Source organism: Notolepis coatsorum (assembly GCF_963971535.1).
Source record: "Notolepis coatsorum genome assembly, chromosome: 6".
Taxonomy (NCBI): Eukaryota; Metazoa; Chordata; class Actinopteri; order Aulopiformes; family Paralepididae; genus Notolepis; species Notolepis coatsorum.
This window is the reverse complement of record NC_140170.1, coordinates 72,378,677-72,392,811: the sequence shown is the minus strand read 5'-3', so window position 1 is coordinate 72,392,811 and position 14,135 is coordinate 72,378,677. Positions and strand designations below refer to the sequence as shown.

General features: G+C 43.9%; 1 protein-coding gene across 2 annotated transcripts; it reads right to left on the bottom strand.

The window, feature by feature from the left end:
• Nucleotides 1-1,926: 1,926 nt before the first annotated feature.
• myl6 (myosin, light chain 6, alkali, smooth muscle and non-muscle) lies at nt 1,927-13,633 on the bottom strand. 2 transcript variants are annotated; one of them, XM_084317339.1, is made up of 7 exons: nt 13,514-13,633; nt 13,209-13,236; nt 11,923-12,066; nt 10,854-11,027; nt 8,835-8,912; nt 8,311-8,346; nt 1,927-2,417 (listed from the first exon to the last, which is right to left on the bottom strand). In XM_084317339.1, the coding sequence occupies exons 1-6, from the start codon at nt 13,514-13,516 to the stop codon at nt 8,318-8,320; spliced, it is 456 nt and encodes a 151-aa protein (XP_084173465.1). In that variant the 5' UTR covers nt 13,517-13,633; the 3' UTR covers nt 1,927-2,417; nt 8,311-8,317. The 2 variants fall into 2 exon arrangements, with proteins under 2 accessions (XP_084173465.1, XP_084173464.1); XM_084317338.1 differs by lacking the exon at nt 8,311-8,346.
• Between the last annotated feature and the right edge of the window lie 502 nt (nt 13,634-14,135).

The following is a 14,135-nucleotide window of genomic DNA, read 5'->3' as shown; positions in this document are numbered from 1 at the left end:
CAATAGTCCAATGTACAATTTTGTTTGTTTGTACAGTGTCTCCCCCCCCCCCCCCCTCAATGTACAGTTTTGCTTGTATATACAGTGTGCCCCCCCCCCCCCCCTCCAATGTAGATTACCCAGTATGGTTGTCAATATCCCAGTGTACCCAACCCCCCCCCACCCAACCTCCTCCAATGTACAGTTTCTACGTCAAATGTATATACTCCCTTTTCCTGACTCCTTCTGTATCACAAACAGTACTGTATTTGCAAATCTGGTATGTCATAAATGTATAGATGTAGCAGTACTGACTATCTGTATGTCATGTATGTCATATATGTCCTGATGAATTGAAAATGGGGGACCCTGATGTAAACAAGACGAAAGTCTTTCTCTGGTCTGCATCCCCTTAACAATTGTGTGTATTGAGCTGTACTGTATTGTACCCATTCTGCAATCTGTTAATAAAGTTTTCAATCAATCAATCAATCAAACATGCTGCCCTACTGTCAGTCTGGGGAGGGTGTAGACTACCACATGTTGCCCTACTGTCAGTCTGGGAGGCGTGAATATTTTGCCTAACGGGGTTGCACTTGCACGTTCGGTTTGCGCGATCTGATTGGCCACTGACGTTTCTGGTCATGAGACATGTGCGCCAATTGTGTGACGCCTGTTTCTATCACCGATAAAGCTTAGGTAGTCTTTCGAAGTTGGTTAAGGTTAGAGTTAGTCTTAGAGCAGGGCGATAGAACACCAGCCCTGATTCCAAACTCTAACCTTAACCAACTTTGAAAGAGTCGCCTAGCTTAACCAGTGATAAACTAGGCGTTAGGTAGTTTGCAGGCTGTTCGAGGCGGAAATAGGCACAGAAACAGGTGTCACGCGATTGGCGCACATGTCACATGACCAGAAACGTCAGTGGCCAATCAGATCGCGCAAACCGAAGGGGAAGTGCAACCCCGTTAGGGAAAATATTCACGCGTCTGGGAGGGTGTAGACTACCACATGTTGCCCTACTGTGTCTGGGAGGATGTAGACTACCACATGTTGCCCTACAGTCAGTCTGGGAGGGTGTAGACTACCACATGTTGCCCTACAGTCAGTCTGGGGAGGGTGTAGACTACCACATGTTGCCCTACAGTCAGTCTGGGGAGGGTGTAGACTACCACATGCTGCCCTACTGTCAGTCTGGGGAGGGTGTAGACTACCACATGCTGCTCTACGGTCAGTCTGGGGAGGGTGTAGACTACCACATGCTGCTCTACGGTCAGTCTGGGGAGGTGTAGACTACCATACTGCCGTCAGTCTGGGGAGGGTGTAGACTACCACATGCTGCTCTATGGTCAGTCTGGGGAGGTGTAGACTACCACATCATGCCCCGTCAGTCTGGGAGGGTGTAGACTACCACACATGCTGCCCTACTGTCAGTCTGTGGAGGGTGTAAACTACCCTACTGTGAGTCTACACCCTCACTACGGCATCCACGCCAGTGCTTATACCTCTACAGTACACTACCCATCCACCGAGCTTAGATCTCTACACTACCCATCCACCCGAGCTTAGATCTCTACACTACCCATCCACCCAAGCTTAGATCTCTACACTACCCATCCACCCGAGCTTAGATCTCTACACTACCCAGCCATCCCAGTGCTTAGAACTCTACACTACCCAGCCATCCCAGTGCTTAGATCTCTACACTACCAAGCCACTCCTGATGAGCAGGTCGGCACCTTACATGGTCGCCTCCGCCGTCGGTGTGTGAGTGTCAATGGGTAAATGTGAGGAACAAAAATTGTAAAGCGCTTTGGATAAAAGCACCATTTACTACCCAGCCACACCAGTGCTTAGACCTCTACACTACCCAGACATCCTGAGTAATTGATATATACAAAGCAAACATCAGCATAGACTTAAAAATCATAAAGAAAATGCTCATTCTTTTCAGAAACGCATATTTTATTGAATACTGTCAAGATGCAACAGGACACAGTACAGGAATGTACTGGTATTACATGATTGGTAGATCTGCACGTCCTCTTTACAGCTCGGCCAATAAACATGCATCTCTCTCCATATAAAAACAGCAAGTGTGACGACGGGGTCGGAGCGCAGGCTGAAAGACGGGGGGGGGGGGGGGGAATGTTATTGCCAATTCTGCCCACAACACCAGCATGGCGGCACGCTGCTGTGTGGCTGATGAGGTGTGATCATGGAATGGTCTCTACAACTCAAGACACAGAAAAGGCACTTCTGAAAGAAAATAAAGATGACAAGAAACAAACAGAAAGTACACGGGACAGGGGGGGAGGGGAGGGGGCAACATGGTTTGGAGAGCGAGACGGACGAACATAATACAAAAAAAGAAAGTAATAAAATTAAGCTGTAGGTGTGTTCTTGAAATCTTCACCCGCTCATCACCATCCGGACGAGTTCTGAGAGGGAGAACGATAGAGAGAGAGATAAAGAGAAGGAGACAGAGATAGAGAGTAAGAGAGACGGAGAGAAAGAGACAGAGGCAGAGAGAGAGCGAAAGGGAGAGAGAGAACAAGACAACATTAGGATGATGTCTGGACAGTGTCAGATGAACTCAGCCTACAGCCTCTCCACGTGTGCAATAACCTCATAAGGTCAACAGCTTCGCGTCTGCAGTCTCCCGACAACGTGCACAGCACTGAAGAACAGCACTTCTGGGAGTCGTATATGGCATTCACACAGGTGACTTACTCCCACATCTGTCTCACACTCTGGAGAGTTCCAGTGACTCAGAGCCACGCAGCGGGACACCCAGCGTCTGATCTAATGACTCAGTTAGTTAGGAGAGAGAGAGGACCGGAACACGCGAATGAAGACGTTTATAGAAACGCTCTATGTCACAGCTAGGAGGAAGGGGAGGAGGGCAGTACGGAGGTCTGGGAGGATGAGAGCTATCTTCTGGCCAGCCGTCACAGCCCCTGGACAAGTTCTGAGAGAGAACGATAAGAGAGAACAAGACATAGAAAGAGACAGAGAGAGGGATAGAAAAAGACAGAAAGAGAGACAAAGGGGAGAGAACAAGAAAGAAAGAGACTGAGAGGAAAACAGAGACAATGGGGAGAGAACAAGAAAGACAGAGAAAGAGACAGAGAAAGAGGCACAGTGAGAAAGAGGAGAGAAAGAAACGGAGAGGAAGAAAGACGAAGAGAAAACGAAAGAGAGACAGAAAGAAAGAGACAGAGAGAGAGAGCACAAGACCTGGAGAACAGGTTAGGATGAACAACCCTACTCCTTATTTGGCTCCCAGTGGGAGATGAACCAGGGTGTGTGGAGGAGGACAGGGGACCAGGCTGGCTCCCAGTGGGAGATGAACCAGGGTGTGTGGAGGAGGACAGGGGACCAGGCTGGCTCCCAGTGGGAGATGAACCAGGGTGTGTGGAGGAGGACAGGGGACCGGGCTGGTTCAGGCCCGAGAGCTGAGAGGACACGACTATAACGTCACGTATCCCACAGTTATTTGCACTTAACCCTTTCACTGCCACACTGCAGAAGGTTAACCCGTCGGTAGTGTGATAGTATAGGGTTAACCTTCTGCAGTGTGGTAGTGAAAGGGTTAACCGGCTGTCGTGTGGCAGTGAAAGGGTTAACCGTTTGGTAGTGCGGCAGTGAAAGGGTTAAGAAGTTCCAGAGTCACAGCAGGAGTGGTGGGAGTCAATGAGCCGGACAGGAAACAACGACAACATGGAATCTCAACATCCCGTCATGGATATCAGCAAGTAGTGGGGCTGGTTTTTGCTACAATCCAGTTCCTTGGAAGAGTCGAGAAACAACCACAGCAACCGTAACTTCGTTCCCAGTTTTTATCTCCGTGAGATAAAGCCTGGTAAAGAACTACTGCCGAAAGTGTCAATGGGGTAGAATTGCTGGTGTATGTACTTCCCCTGGAAGCTGCCTCCGAACGGACCAAACTTTTCCCGGATCCTGTCAGCAAACATGCTAGAACGCCCCGGTCATGTAGTAAATTCTTCAGGCAAAGCAGTTGCTGTGGCTTAAACGAGGAAATATTGTGCACTTCACACGTTTCTATAATTGTTTTGTCGAAACCGGAAAGCCTGTACTTCCGTTTAGACATTTTAGGAGGCATATCTTTACCAACCTACAGCAACCGTGACAATTGATAACCGGCTGCCAGTGCAGGTCAAGCCAGCGTTAATCTCTGGCAATTAGGGATGTGCAGGATATCCTGTTCAGCTGGTTAACCAGTCGTTTTAAAATTAACACGATATTCTTAACGGTTAAATAGTTAATCCGCATTTTTATAGTGTGTTTTGTATTCGTTTTATAGGGCGAATGTGTAAACATTTTAAATAAAGTGAACGCATTAAACGGGCACGTTCTCTACGTTTAGACATGGAGCTAAATTAATGATTTCATCTAGTTCCAGTCAGTTTTACAAGTGTTGCTACTAATGATGAGTAAATCACAGTCATCACGGAGGCACGCTGTAGTTCTGTATTTCTGTAGTTAGCCAACATTAGCAAGCATTGTTAACTCGTGGATGATCGCCGTGTGTAGTCTGGTAACATGGATGATCGCTGTGTGTTGTAGGATGTGGTCTGGTAACATGGATGATCCCTGTTGTAGGATGTGGTCTGGTAACATGGATGATCCCTGTTGTAGGATGTGGTCTGTCGGAATTAATGTGAAACAGGCAGATTGTGGCACAGCAAAACCACTTGGATAAACTTAAGTAAAAGAGAAGAAATAAAACACCGGTATCCGGCTTTTACATTCGAAAAGCGTTCTACTAAACATCTCCTTTCAACAGCGCTTCTAGTGGTCAGACATCCACTAAAAAACCTGTGATGAAAACCAACCTGAAAATGTGTAATGGGCTAGAGCAGGGGTTCCCAAACTTTTCAGGCCAGGGCCCAGAAAATAAGGCGTCAGAGAGCCGCGGCCCAATGCACATCGTCGTTTTTTATTTTTTATTGCCATGTGACCGATTTTTTAAGCCAAATATCACTTCAATCCTATTAAGTTAGTTCAAGTTAGTTATTCATTTATATGTGCTATTTATGAGAGGGATAACTTGTTGCAAAATAATAATGATAATAATAATAGCCTCATTAAAATACTATTGTTGCTTCGGTTGTTTTCAGCGTTTTATGTGCATAATCTGTTATTTAGTTTGAAATGTTCGTTGAAATAAGTAGATTTTTCGTTTTTGTTTATTTATTAAGTTAATATAAAACCATATAGTCACATTTTAGAATACAATAGAATAGAATTTTAGAATACAACTAGAAACACTGTCCTGGCCTGCTTCTAAGTTCAGTGGCCTGACAAAAAAATAAAAAAAAATTAAATTAAAAATTTAAAAAAAAAATTTAAAAACGTTTTTTTTTAAATCATCTCGCGGCCCACCCGTGGCTGTTCGCGGCCCACCTTTGGGTCGCGACCCCGACTTTGGGAACCACTGGGCTAGAGGATGAACAAAAATATTGTGAAAACATAAATCAATTCAAATCTAGACTAAAAAAAAAATCTATTTTCGATAGGTACATAGGGGAAGAAGAGCTTTAATTGCATATTAATAAAAAAAAATACATGATACTGTATTGTACGTTATATCATATTACATTATATAATCATATTATAATTAATTTGTATATTATATTAAACTATATTTACACTATATATTGTATATAGCATGTACTATATATCTCATTATATGTGTTGTATACACTATTATGTACTATATACTATTATATACTGCAGGTATACTATACTGTAATGTGTACTATACGAGTACTGTAATGTGAACTATATGCATGTACTATGTAAATGATTTTTTTTTTTATAAATAAAAAACGAAACGGAAGTCTTCAGGGGTAGGGCCCGACAAGCCTAGTGCTTCTCCCTAGCCCTTTTCGGACAATGCTGCAACATCAGCTGGTAAAACGTTGGTGATTTATGGAATGACCATCGTTATGTGTCAAAAAAAAATGAAAAAAAAAAAAAAAAAAAAAAAAAAAAAAAAAAAAAAAACCTTTAGATACCGTAAATCTACAATACAAGCGAGCGGTAAGTTCCATGCGAGAGGCGGAGGAGAAGTAGTGTCTCTGCAGTAGTGTGAGGAGGATGTCATACCTCATCCTGACTTCCTTCCGTTTCCTTTGTATACAGTAATTCATTAGTACATTGTATATTTCACCACGAGCAAAGCCCCGTCCCACATCTGATCTGGTGTCAGCAGTAGACACAGCAGTCCTCTACCATGGATGCACCCATACCACACTGTCCACTCACTATACCCATTCAGGAAACTTAAGGAACACCCCAACATTCAGAGAGAGACAAGAAGATAGATACCAGTTTCCTCTCTGTGCGTTCAGTAGAAAGCTATCTGGCTGCACGTTAGCCTAGCTTAGCACAATGAATGGAAGCGGACAGTGCCGGTTAGACTAGGCATTGTCCAACTAACACCTCTCCCGAAGGCTAACCGGCACTGTCCGCTTCCATTATTTGTGCTAAGCTAGCAGGTGGCTCGAAGTGTCAGAGTTTAGCACTTAGGAATTCTCCCCGATAACCGAAATCAGATTATGGTATCAGTGCATTACTACTCTACACCCCAAAACACCACACCCCCCTGGGCTGCCCTCGTCCAATCAAAGCCAGCGCCTGTGAGAGCCAATGGAGCTTCAATGGAGCTTCTGCATGCAGGCTACACAGCGAGGGGAGGCGGGGGAAGAGTCTGCAGGAGAGAACGTTAGCATAGACAGAGTCACACCGAAGCCAAAACCTCTCCTATTTAGGAAGCCAGCGGGCTCAGACAACACCATCACTGCACAGAGGCCAAGGCCAGGCTGCACCTACTGCTTTTGGTAATGGAATGGCTGCATCACATTCCTCTCGGTTACCTTCTACAGACAAAGTGGTTTTCTCGTTCGAATTAGACTTGCGTCAAAAAGAGGAACGCCACTCAAATTAAGAATTCATTAAGTTTTATTCTTAATGGCTGGTGTTTAAGGTCACCAGAGTTTGCTCGGAGCAGGGTAAATCGGCATTTTGCTATGATGCCCCTCTAGCTCATGAAATTAACTCCAACAGTCCTTAAAACTTGAGACCTTGATCTCCAACCTTCGTCAATGAAGTTGTACTTGTTTTAATTGATTTGCTATCCTTACTTTCGTCTCGCCTCATTGTCTTAGTTATTTTATATGCTTTTTGTTGTTATTTCTGTATGTACACTCGACGTGAGAGAAACCTCAGTTGCCTTTCGAGTTTAAATAAAGGTTTGAAATTAAAATTAAATAATGCCCAAGTCAAAAGCCATTACTGAACGTCAACAACGCTCTCCAGAATCCAGAGATTACAGTTCTAAAACTCAAACTTGACGTCATGTCAGGTATAACGTCTGAAGACGATGAGTGGCGAAAGAGGGTCGAGGTCACACAGAGCACCAGGGGAATGTTCTGCTCCGTGTGTACAGGTAGAGCTGATGACACCACAGCTATATACCCGTCCACACCAGTCTGTATTTATCTGCATAGTCCTTTTACATATCTGTAGATACTATATCTATCCCTACTCTTACTAGTTACACTGCTGGACAGTATGACTACTACCATAGTGTCTTTATACCTGTATCACTGTACATATTATACTACAACTCTGTACATACACCTTAGCACTACACTCCGTAGTACCAATTTGTATATTTTGTACCCAGTTTAATATCCTGTATATTACTATTGCACTTTACTGTTACATTTGCACTCTGGTTGGATGGCAAACTTATTTTCGCTGTACTATTACTAGTGCTGTATGATGACAAATATATTTTTATCTAATCAAATCACTATGTTATCAAAATTAGCTTTATTCTAATGGAAACAGCTTGGACCAAAGTTCATTTCACGTCAGCTGTTGTATCAGCAAAACACAAACAGGAAATAAACCGTGGCCCATTCAGAATGTTTATCTTGTTGTAAGTTTTATGTAAGTTTTAAAAAGGTCTATAAAAACTCCACTCCAAAGATTCTGTCGGCCCACAAGGTTCAAGTCTTAATTCTCTGGTTTCTGGCTTTGGGAGAGAGTAGCTCAAATTCACAAATATTCATTGAGCTTTCAGAGACCGTGGAAACAACATTTTAATTATTTAAAATGTTGGTGATGTTTCCCTTTTAAGAGTTCAAGAGCCATTTCACTTTATGCTACGATCTTGGTGACTGTGTGCAGTGATGGTTTTGAACTGTTCGCCCCTGACGACCATGCGAACAGCTGAGGCAGCGCTAGGAGAGAGGAGAAAGCAAAGCGCGGGGGGGGGGGGGGGGGTTCTGCTCGTACCCTCGACTCAGCCGTTGATGATGTTGCGGATCAGGGCTGAGGGACAGGAACACTTAAGTCAGTGAGTCAAACATCACTTGCATAGCGACACAGGCCTGAGTCAGTGAGTCAAACATCACTCAGACAGTGACACAGGACTGAGTCAGCAACACTCAGACAACAGCACATTGAAAAGCTACTCTGGAGTTTTACATTCATTACACTCCTTTATTTCATGTAGTATAGTGTAGGCTGTTTCTGTTTGATAAAGCTAGTTTTTCATGTAGTAGTACAGTGTAGGCCATTTGATAAAACTTGTTTATTTCATGTGGTACATTGTAGGCAGTTTGGCAACACAACCCTTTGAGCGTTGCCGCTAGGAAAACGAAAATGCCAGCTAAAACGGTGTTGCCTTTTAACTTGGACATGCAAACGAAATAATTCGAAAATGAAACGTTGTCGTTTTCCTTTAGTGTAGCCATTAAGGCCTTAGTCTGGTTTAAAAGCCCTTTGGTCAGTGTTCCCAGAACAATCACTGGTTTTACCTTCATAGTTGATGCAGCCGTTGGCGTCTTCGTGTCCTGCTAGTAGAGTCTCCACCTCCTCTTCTGTCATCTTCTCACCTGCAGCGTGACGAAGCGTTAGTAACGATGTAAAACATTCTTGTTAAAGACGTGGGGGTTCTGTGATGGTGAGAGGTAGGGGGGGCAAAGGGCTCCCGCTTTCCCGGCAAGACAAAGAACCTGTCGGTTAGTTTCCCCGGTAATTAGAAGCGTGGGCATTTGAGCTGTTAAAAAAATCTGACAAAAACCTTTACATTTTGTAATTCATGGGGGAGGATGCAGACTCTCCCCCCCTCCCTCCCCCAAACTCTGGTCAGAAGGGGGCATGGTCTACTACTAGTAACTTGTGATGAAGCCTCTGTTGTGGTGCCAAGGTCCTGATCATTACTGAGTGACACTGACGACGTCATCAATCAAGACAATAGAAGACCTTTGAAACTAAACAGTAGACAGAGTAGGCCTGATTGGGACGATAAGATAAGATATTCCTATATTGATCGCCTTGGGGAAGTTTGAGGGAATGTGTTAGATAAGTGTGTTTCAACCATATTTGGAGTCTTTAGGAGTTAGTGTTAAAGCTAGAGCGTGTCGCTCGTCTACACAACATGTTAAAGCTAGAGCGTGTCGCTCCTCTACACAACATGTTAAAGCTAGAGCGTGTCGCTCCTCTACACAACATGTTAAAGCTAGAGCGTGTAGCTCCTCTCTACACAACATGTTAAAGCTAGAGCGTGTCGCTCCTCTACACAACATGTTAAAGCTAGAGCGTGTCGCTCCTCTACACAACATGTTAAAGCTAGAGCGTGTCGCTCCTCTACACAACATGTTAAAGCTAGAGCGTGTAGCTCCTCTCTACACAGAACACAACATGTTAAAGCTAGAGCGTGTAGCTCCTCTACACAGTACAACACAACATGTTAAAGCTAGAGCGTGTTAGGGCTGCACGATTTTGGGAAATAATCTAAATGCAATTTTTCTGACAGATATTGCGATTGCGATAAAATTTGAGATTATAATTTTTTTTAAGCAGCCCCACAATCTGGGAATAGATACCGGTACCCAACGGTACCTTTTTTTCTGTACTTTACTCTCCCTCTCTGAAGTCTAAACTTCACAACACACAATCTAAAACCCCTTACCTCCCTCTCCCAAACCGATCTTGTATCGCAATGGGGCTTCCTGGTTAAATAAATAAAAAAAATATTATAAAAAAAAGAAAATTGCGTTTTTTTTTGCGATTTGATAATTGCACCATTCCAAATCGCGATTTCGATTTAAAATAGATTAATCGTGCAGCCCTAGAGCGTGTAGCTCCTCTCTACACAGTACAACACAGCGTGTGTCCTCACAGCCACCTCGCCGTTAAGAGGACACTTCACAAAACTCTACCAGTCTTCTACCCAGAAGGCAAAACTGCTTCTTGCTCATTTGGAGATTCAATAGCAGTTGGAACACGTTACTAACCTCTTAGTGAAAAGAAGTGATTGAACCACTATGGTGGCAGTGGACACATGAGAACAGTCAGTTTCCCCTACACACCGTGTAGAAGATCCTCCCACTCACATGGAGTCAGGCTATGGGTCTTACCTAGTGTAGTGAGGACATGACGTAGCTCGTCTCTATGGGTCTTACCTAGTGTAGTGAGGACATGACGTAGCTCATCATCTCTATGGGTCTTACCTAGTGTAGTGAGGACATGACGTAGCTCATCATCTCTATGGGTCTTACCTAGTGTAGTGAGGACATAACGTAGCTCATCATCTCTATGGGTCTTACCTAGTGTAGTGAGGACATGACGTAGCTCATCTTTATGAGTCTTACCTAGTGTAGTGAGAACATGACGTAGCTCATCTCTATGGGTCTTACCTAGTGTAGTGAGAACATGACATAGCTCATCTCTATGGGTCTTACCTAGTGTAGTGAGGACGTGACTTAGCTCATCTCTATGGGTCTTACCTAGTGTAGTGAGGACGTGACTTAGCTCATCTCTATGGGTCTTACCTAGTGTAGTGAGGACGTGACGTAGCTCAGCTCCCATCACCGTGCCGTTTCCCTCCTTGTCGAAGACACGCAGTCCCTCTACAAAGTCCTCGAAAGACCCCTGGTCCTTGTTCTTAGCGATGGCCTGGAGCATGGGCAGGAACTGCTCGAAATCCAGCATCTTGTGGTTCATTTCTACAGATCCAGGTAAGGACAACCAATCAGTACACGGCATGAGGTCATAGAATGAATTAGACTCAGTCTGCGGCAGGACAAGAGTCCAGTAAGGAGAGAACTTAATTTTGAATCTCCAAAAGGAAACGTGTTACTGCACAAAACTGTAGGTCCAGAACGTGAGCGAGTGTGTGTACGTGAGTGAAACTGTTTGTTTATGTGATGTGTGTGTATGCGTTAAAGACATTTGAATAGGCTCCACAAGTAGCCTTAAATGTCTCAAACTTGAGAGTTCACAGGCTAAACCTGTTCAGATGAGGACCGTTGCTACTCAGATTAGGACCATATAGTCATCAAAAAGGACTGGGAAAAAGGAAAATGACCTTTACCACATTCATAAATAGAGATTAGTAAATTGTCATCCGCCTAAATAAAAGACAGCAGATTAACTATGTATGTTAAAAACACAATGAACCCACATACACAATGGCACCCTATCAAATATTCCTTTTTGATGACCATTAAATGTCAGTTTACATCAACATTGACAACCTTATCCCACCACAGCATACAGACATCCGTTCCGACGCATTCTAAGAATGCGTCTCCACCCAGTGTAAGTATGAACAGGACAGAGCTGGTTAAGGAAGTGGACAAACACAAGGCCCCTAAGGCCGCCACTGATAAGACTAAATGCTTTGCATGCAGAGAAGTTGACATCCTTCAACGGGCTGCTACACCAGACCAAGCCTCACGCAGCATGGGGCCGGCAAGACACTCGACCCACGACACCCGAGAGCACAACACCCCGTGGATTAGGCTCATCCGCTGGAAGCACACTAGGCGGCCGTTTTCTCCATCCGAGGCACCATAGTAACGGGGTCACCGCTGGTACTGGGTCAGAGCGGGAACGTACCTTCCGATTTGGGGTTTCCGAGCACCTTGAGCACCTCTGCGTTGACGGGGTTCTGGCCCAGGGCACGCATGACATCCCCACACTGGCTGTAGCTGATCTTCCCATCCCCCGTCCTGTCGAACAGCAGGAACGCCTCCTTAAACTCTATCGGGGGGGACACACAGAAGAGGACCTCAGACGTTGGACCAGATAGATTATTTATGTGTGTAGCGTCTCAAGTGAACACACAATACAAGCCAGGCATGGAGGAAAATCAACAAGCAGTACCGTTAGTGATGTTATAATAAATCACACGGGGCTAAAGAAAAAACAACATAGTTATCCATTACCATAATGACGATGACCATTTTTTCCCCAACATTTAGGTCATGTGGGAGTGGGAGGCTGTCTGACATCACAGGGCCATTGGTTATCCCACTGAGCCACTGAGTGTCCCATCATGGTATGCAGCTTTATTTGAGCTCATCTAGTGACGGGAAGAGGCTCATTTTCCCTTATATGGCAGTGAAAACTATAGCGACCGCCCTGGTTTGGTAATCTGTCAACGATCCTCCTTCAAACACACAGGAGATATATCCACTACGAAACAAGACTCCCAAACAAGGTCACAGGTTATGCGAAACAAAGCAACGACGTATACAAACAAACTGTAAACACAGTCGTTGTGTTTCTCTGTACAGTCAGGGAGGTTTACTGTACTGGACTGAGACCAGGAAGAAGGAGGGTTTGGGCGACGCCTTCAAAATGTTATAGCTCACAAAATAGCCTCCAGTCAGAAACATGTGGTTTACGTGGTTTTGATCGCTCCAAATTAAACTAGAATAGCTATCACATAACTTACTGTACGGTCACGATTCGCGCAAGACTGCCTTTTATTAAAAATGACCAAAATGAAGAAGCTAGCATGGCTATAGCTGCTAACCAGGGACAACATTACAACAAGCTCCGACATGCATCACAATAAACCAACACTCATGAATCATACCCGGGTGCATTATTAGTATCATCAGTCTGTCGTTATTCTGTTTGGTTTTAAAAACGAGCTGGAAACAACATGTTTATTATTAATCCTCTCACCGTGGATCCAGTCTGTCAGTGTCCCACTGATTCATCCACTACAGAGTCAGAACAACGTATTCAACATCTAGTCCACATTATGATATATATATATATATGACATGATCACATCCACAGTAACACCTATGATATATGATGACATCCACATTGATATCTCTATGATGATGTGATCAAATTGACATTAATAACTTGTGTCGTCAGTTACTCACCGATGATCTGGTCCTCAGAGAAGTCAGACTGTCGACGTTCAAGGAGACGGAGTAAAAAGGGAAAACACAACATATTTAACGTTAGTGGATTTTATTTAATCTTCATTATATTGAAGGCAAAGTGACGCTAACTGTTAGCTGAAGCGGTGGAATGTACTAACACAGCTAGCGAGCAGGCTAGGCGTTTTCACACAAACGAAATAACCAAACACAATACAAAATACGGTGTAACATGAATGAGTTCTAGTGTAGTATAGTATTGTTATTGTGTGTAATCGTGTAGTTAGTTAGTTAGCGCGCCTCACCATGTCTGTGTTGTTGAGCTGCTGGAAGTCAAGACGACGGGCTGCGACCTCAGTCACTACTAGAGTACATCACCCGTGACGTCAGCGACCAGGCGAGTCCACTTTACCTAATAAGAGGGGGGTGAGTTCGATTTGACCTCCACCCTTCCGCCGGTGTTACTTAAGAATGTGTACATGTGACTGACTATAACCCGATGGCGCTTTCCTGTCTTGATCCATCAGGTCGTGTATTGGAAGAGATTAGAAGTTATGCTAAGCAAGCTAAAGTGCTAACTGAAGCACATATATCTCATCAAAATGGGCCGGTCTGCTTAACACCGCCCCCTTGTGGAACAACGAGCAAGTCTTGGACTCATGGAATCCTTCTATAATATTATATATACCCATTCTACTCCTGCATATGACCCATATAAAACTGTGATTGCATGTACAATAACGCTGTATATATATTTATTCTCATCGTGTATATATATATATCCTCATCTGTCTGTACATACCTGCATATAATCCTTTTACATATCAGATACTATCTATTATCTACATATCATGTATCTACTCTTACTAGTGTGACTTTGATTGATTGATTGATTGATTGATTGAACATTTTATTAACAGATTGCAG

What these genes read in the sequence shown, in the direction of transcription:
- myl6 (XM_084317339.1), bottom strand. An exon ending in CTCTGAGGACCAGATCATCG is followed by an intron (nt 12,067 to 13,208) that starts GTGAGTAACTGA and finishes CCCCCCCGATAG; the next exon opens with AGTTTAAGGAGGCGTTCCTG. An exon ending in TCACGTCCTCACTACACTAG is followed by an intron (nt 8,913 to 10,853) that starts GTAAGACCCATA and finishes GTCACGCTGCAG; the next exon opens with GTGAGAAGATGACAGAAGAG.